This window comes from Salvelinus sp. IW2-2015, linkage group LG4q.1:29, assembly GCF_002910315.2.
Source record: "Salvelinus sp. IW2-2015 linkage group LG4q.1:29, ASM291031v2, whole genome shotgun sequence".
NCBI classification, from domain to species: domain Eukaryota; kingdom Metazoa; phylum Chordata; class Actinopteri; order Salmoniformes; family Salmonidae; genus Salvelinus; species Salvelinus sp. IW2-2015.
Window position 1 is genome coordinate 83,840,652 of NC_036842.1, and position 7,237 is coordinate 83,847,888.

Here is a 7,237-nt window from a genome sequence, read left to right on the forward strand (position 1 = left end):
GCCAGTGGTCGGCTCCTCTACGCGGCATCTGCTGCTGGTGAGAGGACATTGCTATTTTAGCACCAGCACTAGGCTAGCCCAGCACTAACTGATTCCTGCTGTTATCCCCACTCACACTGCCTGAGTTCAGCTCTGCAGTAAAGACATGTGGTTGTGGTTGTGTGTGTTGTGTGTGTGTGTGTGTGTGTGTGTGTGTGGTGTGTGTGATGTGTGTGTGTGACGTGTGCGTTTCGTGCGTGCGTGGTGCGGTGCGTGCGTGCGTCGCGTGGCGGTCGCGGTGCGAGCAACAGTGCTCGGAGATGCGCTGGTGTGTGAGAAGAGGGGAGGAGATGAGGCCGTGTGAGTCGACAGGCGGGATGTGTGCATGCATATATTGTGTGTATTTATCAATTCATTGGCTTCTACGTCTATTGTCTCGTACAGTTGCTCTCGGAAGCCTGTTTGTGAAGTCATAAGCAGGGGAGTACTGAAGGGCATAAATGGGTGGAGTGGAAAAGCAAGCGTACCACCAGTAGCCCAAGAGTGTCGCCTCTCTTCTCACCGTTCCTCGTTGTGCAGCAGATCTTCTTGGTGCATGCTTCTGTGCCGCAGCCCTCCGTGGCCCCAAGGCTCTGCCCGTGCTGCAGTTATTCGCGGATTCGCTGCCTTGCAACGAGCCCCGTCCTCGGCTTTGGCAACCTGCTGAGCGGGTAACCCATAGCAACAGAGGCAGGCAGTGGTCAAGCTCTGTGCAACAGTATTATCCACAGGTTAATGCTTGCTACCACACAGCCCCCTGGGCCACAGTTTTAACCCGCCGAAGATCGACTGCAGTCGGTACAACTCTACAGGTCGGCTGTGCTAGCTAACGGACCACAGGGCTTAGCACAATGGGTTGCTCTCTACTCTTAATGCTAAAACGATACTCTCCCCTCGGCTAATCTTTTCAGACGAGTAAACCAACAAGCGCGACACACAGTGACTAACACACCAGTCTGCATTGTGACTGATGTCATATAAGATAGCTTGGAAAAGTAACCACATCATGTCAGCTTGTCCATTGATCGACATTCTCACTTTCAGAAAAGAAATGTAGATGAATCAGAATCATTTCTATAGAGTCTGCGTTACGCATTCAAGGAAATTGCCAAAATGGATCACATTCGCCATTTTCTCCATGAGGCTGTGTATAATTGACCGCACCGGCCGCTGCGCCGCCACTGACCAGTACCGTTCTCTACGCCATTATGAGAGAGAGAGAGAGAGAGAAAGGAAGAGGACAGCAGGAAAGGAGAAGTAGAGAGAGCCAGAGAGACACGCATGAGAGCGCACGGGGAGACGAGGAGACCGATCGGCAGAACGAGCGAAGCGAGAGCGAGGAGAGCGGAGGAACGGATGAGAGGGGAGGCAGAGGAAGAGAGCAGAGACAGCGAGAGCGGTGAGACGACGGAAGGCAAGAGAGCGAAGCAGAGCAGACGAGACGGAACGGAGAGAGACGAGAATAAGAGAGAAAGGGGCGGCCCAGAACGAGGAGAAGACGCAGGAGAGCAGGAAAGGACGAGGCAGGATGAGAGAGCGAGGCAGAGCGACGGACCAGAAGAGAGAGAGGAGGAGCAAAGACGAGGAGACGAGGAGGGAGAAGCAGACTGAGAAGAGGGAGCGATGGGGAGACGAGGGAGAGACGGAGAGAGGCAGAGAGAGAGAGAGCAGAGAAGAGAGAGACGAGAGGAGAGAGAGAGAAGAGAGAGAGAGGAGAGATGCAGACGAGAGAGAGAGAGAGACGAGAGAGAGAAGAGAGACGAGGAGAGAGAGAGAGAGAGAGAGACGAGAGCAGAGAGAGTCAGACGAGCAGACGAGCAGAGAGAGAGACGAGAGAGGAGAGAGAGAGAGACGAGATGCAGAGAGAAGAGACGAGAGAGAGACGAGAGAGAGAGCACGACAGAGAGACGATAAGAGAGAGAGAGAGAGAGAGAGAGAGAGAGAGAGAGAGGAGAATGTCTGTATTCTGTCAACGTGAGCCCAGAAAAAACACTGTAATCAAACATGCGCCCTGAAGCAATCTCTCCAGGCCTGTGTATTCACTCACGTTTCCCATGCCCAGTGTTCAGCCTCTATATCACTATTACACCACTGTGTAGTTTACCCCTTGTTGTTTTTTCCCCAAGTTATTATTCTCAGTATCCTTCAAAGGCCGTGTTTAATGTATAATCATCACACTGCAGAATCCCAATGACAGCAGCAGAGGAGCTGTGTGTGTAGCCCTTGTGAAGCCTTGCTAATCCCAATCCTGACATGACCCTGGGTCCATCCAAAGGGTGACTGGACAGCAGCTGGCCGCAGCAGCAGACCTGGGTCAGATTACTATTTCAAACGTTTTCAAATACTCTATCAGCGGTTTGATGAGCTTGCCTCGTTTAATGAATCAATAGAAACAGTCAAAAAACGGACAAAAGCCCCACTGTCTGGTTCTGGCAGGCTAGAGCAAAGCAAATACAAGTATTTAACGGATTCACCAGTACTATTTGAACCCAGGTCCATCTCTCTTTTTACCTGCATTGCTTGCTGTTTGGGGTTTTAGGCTGGGTTTCTGTACAGCACTTTGAGATATCAGCTGATGTAAGAAGGGCTTTATAAATACATTTGATTCATATTACTGTAACTCAGTAAAATCTTTGAAATTGTTGCATGTTGCGTTTACATTTTTGTTCAGTATATTAACTGGTATCGAATTTCGCATCTGAATCACTGAACAGGCTATAATCATATTCACGGTCACTGACATTCAGCAATGTAGTGCCTGTGCAGGCAGCATAAAATGATAGCTCTAAGAACGAGCTCCATCGCTGTGCTAGATGGAGGTTTTAAAGTTTGGATGAAGGTAATCCTCTTCATTTGAGCCATAGAGCTTAGAATAAGGATTGGGAGAGATAGGCATTTTGGGACAGGCTTTGTTCTAGGGTTTTCTTTAGGTTATTGCACCCCAGTATCAGAACTTATCTATGCTCAACCCCTTTTGCCCATGCAGTGACTCCAGTAGTATGGTGTACATTTCAGGACAGGGATGCGTAACTCCAGTCCTCGGCGGCCTGATTGGTGTCACACTTTTGCCCAAGCCCCAGCTACAAATACAACTGACTCCAATAATCAATTAATCATGATCTTTAGCTTAGAATGCAATGAGTTTAATCAGCTGTGTTTGCTAGGGATGGGGAAAATGTGTGTCACCACTCCGGCCCGTGAGGACTGGAATTGACCATCCCTGTTTTACATCTCATGGATGTCTTAAAATAGACACTGTTCAGCAGTGATACTCAGTGAGGCCTCACGTCATAGCCGCTGTTGCGGATCCCTCTTCTAGACCTCTCCCTGAGGACCAGCAGGTCCATCTCCGTCTCCACGGGGCCAGGGCTGCTGGCAGCCAGGGACTGACGGCTCCAGTAGGCTGGCTCTCTGGATGGGGGATGCCTGAAATAGGGATATCATAGTCGCCATCGTCATGACAATCGCCATCATAATCCTCATCATCCTCATCAGTAAAAATGGCCTTGACCTGCAGCACAGGTTTGCACCATAACAGGAATATTTCAGACATTTCAAATGTGTATTTCAAATCAAATCAAAGTTGATTGGTCGCGTACACAGATTTTCAGAAGTTTCCAACAGTGCAGCAATATCCAACAATACAATACACATCATCCAGAAAAATACGAAAATAAGTTACAGTTGGAAGTGGGAAGTTTACATACACTTAGGTTGGAGTCATTAAAACTCATTTTTCAACCACTCCACAAATTTCTTGTTAACAAACTATAGTTTTGGCAAGTTGGTTAGGACGTCTACTTTGTGCATGACACAAGTAATTTTTCCAACAATTGTTTACAGACAGATTATTTCACTTATAATTCACTGTATCACAATTCCACTGGGTCAGAAGTTTACATACACTATGACTGTGCCTTTAAACATCTTGAAAAATTCCAGAAAATTATGTCATGGCTTTAGAAGCCTGTGATAGGCTAATTGACATCATTTGAGTCAATTGGAGGTGTACCTGTGGATGTATTTCAAGGCCTACCTTCAAACTCAGTGCCTTTTTGCTTGGCATCATGGGAAAATCAAAAGAAATCAGCCAAGACCTCAGAAAAAAGGTCTGGTGTTCATCTGTACAAACAATAGTACGCAAGTATAAACACCATGGGACCACGCAGCCGTCATACCGCTGAGGAAGGAGACGCATTCTGTCTCCAAGAGATGAACGTACTATGGTGCGAAAAGTGCAAATCAATCCCAGAACAGCAGCAAAGGATCTTGTGAAGATGCTGAAGGAAACGGTAAAAAAGTATCTATATCCACAGTAAAACGAGTCCTTCATCGACATAACCTGAAAGGCCGCTCAGCAAGGAAGAACCCACTGCTCCAAAACCTCCATAAAAAAGCCAGAATACGGTTTACAACTGCAAAAGATCGTACTTTTTGGAGAAATGTCCTCTGGTCTGATGAAACAAAAATAGAACTGTTTGGCCATAATGACCATCGTTATGTTTGGAGGAAAAAGGGGGAGGCTTGCAAGCCGAAGAACACCATCCCAACCGTGAAGCACGGGGGTGGCAGCATCATGTTGTGGGGGTGCTTTGCTGCAGGAGGGACTGGTGCACTTCCCAAAATAGATTGCATCATGAAAAATAAAAATGATGTGGATATATTGAAGCAACATCTCAAGACATCGGTCAGGAAGTTAAAGCTTGGTCACAAATGGGTCTTCCAAATGGACAATGACCCCAAGCATACTTCCAAGTTGTGGCAAAATGGCTAAGGCAACAAAGTCAAGGTATTGAAGTGGCCATCACAAAGCCCTGACCTCAATCCTTTGAACATTTGTGGGCAGAACTGAAAAAAGCGTGTGCGAGCAAGAGGCCTACAAACCTGACTCAGTTACACCAGCTCTGTTAGGAGGAATGGGGTTCAAAATTCACCCAACTTATTGTGGGAAGCTTGTGGAAGGCTACCCGAAACGTTTGACCAAAGTTAAACAATTTAAAGGCAATGCTACCAAATACTAATTGAGTGTATGTAAACTTCTGACCCACTGGGAATGTGATGAACGAAATAAAAGCTGAAATAAATCATTTTCTCGACTATTATCCTGACATTTCACATTCTWAAAATAAAGTGGTGATCCTAACCAACCTAAGACAAGGAATTTTTATTAGGATTAAATGTCAGGAATGGTGAATAACTGAGTTTAAATGTAATTTGGCTAAGGTGTATGTAAACTTCCGACTTCAACTGTATATAGGATGAGCCATGACTAGAATACAGTATATACAGTGTACATATAAAGTGGGTAAACATTATTAAAGTGACTAGTGTTCATTACATAAGTTGTTACATGATTGTAAACAAACTTGACGCTTGGCATCCCACTGCAAGAGATTTTGTCACATTAACGATGAACCGGTGCTGCAGTCACCGGTACATGTAGGCATTCTGAAAAGTCACTTTTAAACCAGTGGATCTTTTTACGCTGAACACCCACTAAACACCCACTGAACACCCACTGAACACCCACGGAACACCCACGGAACACCCACGGAACACCCACTGAACACCCACTGAACACCCACGGAACACCCACGGAACACCCACGGAACACCCACGGAACACCCACTCAAACATGAAAGCAATTCTTCCTGTATAGCGTACTGTATGTCTCTTGGCATATTACATATTGTGGATGCAAGAAGAGGCATTTCTCTGTCTGCTCCCCCACCTCCTGATGTGGCATCCTGCATAGGATGCCCTCTTCTCCTCAGCAGTCATTGGCTCCTTGGCATTATCATGCCTGCTGTGCCTCTCTCTGGGGTTGAATGGGTGGATGCCATTGTCTGTAACAGGGAAATCACAGTAGCCTTTTCTGTTGGCTTTCTGCCGTTGTTTGTTCCTGTAGTGTTCGATGTCGGACTTCTGCTTGAGCCCCACGTTTGCCTGTAGACGAAGTCATTTGTATTACATTAGTATTGATTCTAGTTTGACATTACTTGGTATTTGAAGTAAACGTGGTGAGGTATCTACTGAGGTCCCTCTTCTCTATAAAGAAACAATCGGTTCCAAATCTATTCCTACTTCCCATTGGCCCGAACCCTTTGATGTCTGCAGAAATATAGTTCCACTTCTACACTGCTTTTACAGTACACATCCAGAACATTCATCTTTAGAATCTTCATCTGGCAGACACAATGTAACCAGCAGGCTGGGGGTGGTGTCTCACCTCCCCATTGAGGACGACTGAGTCCTGGCTGTGACTGGAGGAGGATGGGTAGGAGTATGTGGGCTGGGCCGCCATTGGCTTGATGGTGATGAGTCGCAGTGAGCTACGTTAACTGCTTCATGTCTAGATCACTCTCATATAATGTAGAACATGGGGAAAGTTTATTGGAATGTAGAAAACTAGAAAATATAAGGAGATGCCCTTATACCCAAGGGAAAGTAAATGGCATTCTAAATGTACGCTAATGTTCTTGAGAGGAATAATACAATCACTCACTCTTTCTACTTACCCCGAGGAATTTGGCAGTTGTACGACATTATAATACATCGCACCAAAAAATGTTGGGTAACCATTGCTAGACAGGGGTTGAAAATGAAAGCTTTCTAGATGCCTACAGGTAACAATATTGCTGGATATTTCTCAACATAATTTTGAAATTGAGACGCTTACTGTAATGCCAGTGTGTAATCTAACCTTAGCGCGATTAAGAGCAATCTCATACATAGACAACTTCCAAAACAACAAATGGAAACATTGTGTAAAAATTGCAAATTCTAACCAGACTGTCACACTTTCATTTGATAGCATTCCAGTAAGAGTAAATATCTGAAGTTCAAGAACAATGAGGACACTCAGTGGCTTGCCACTCGGCATCATCCTTTTTATCATTCATCAGACCCTTCGCTCAACATCCCACACTCACAACTGCCTGATGTGTACAGTTACTGCAGTTATAGATAGGAGAGGAAATAAAAGATTGCTTGGTGTGTATGTGTGTGTGTGTGTGTGTGTGTGTGTGTGTGGTGTGTGTGTGTGTGTGTGTGTGTGTGTGTGTTGTGTGTGTGGTGTGTGTGTTGTGTGTGTGTGTGTGTGTGTGTGTGTGTGTGTGTGTGGTGTGTGTGTGTGTGTGTGTGTGTGTGTGTGTGTGTGTGTGTGTTTCCATGGCGCTATACTGTGTGGTGTGTTGTGGGGGGGGGGCTGCAGCTGCAT

The 7,237-nt window shown here is 46.0% G+C and overlaps 1 protein-coding gene across 1 annotated transcript in view; it reads right to left on the reverse strand.

Moving 5' to 3' along the window:
* Positions 1–7,237, reverse strand: part of kiaa1549la (KIAA1549-like a) — a 55,895-nt gene that overhangs the window by 16,175 nt on the left and 32,483 nt on the right. The window contains exons 15-17 of the mRNA XM_070439855.1: positions 6,248–6,350; positions 5,750–5,964; positions 3,306–3,444 (exon numbers count right to left, since the gene is read on the reverse strand). Of these exons, the coding sequence (XP_070295956.1) occupies positions 3,306–3,444; positions 5,750–5,964; positions 6,248–6,350 (457 nt within the window). The remainder of the gene's footprint in view (positions 1–3,305; positions 3,445–5,749; positions 5,965–6,247; positions 6,351–7,237) is intronic.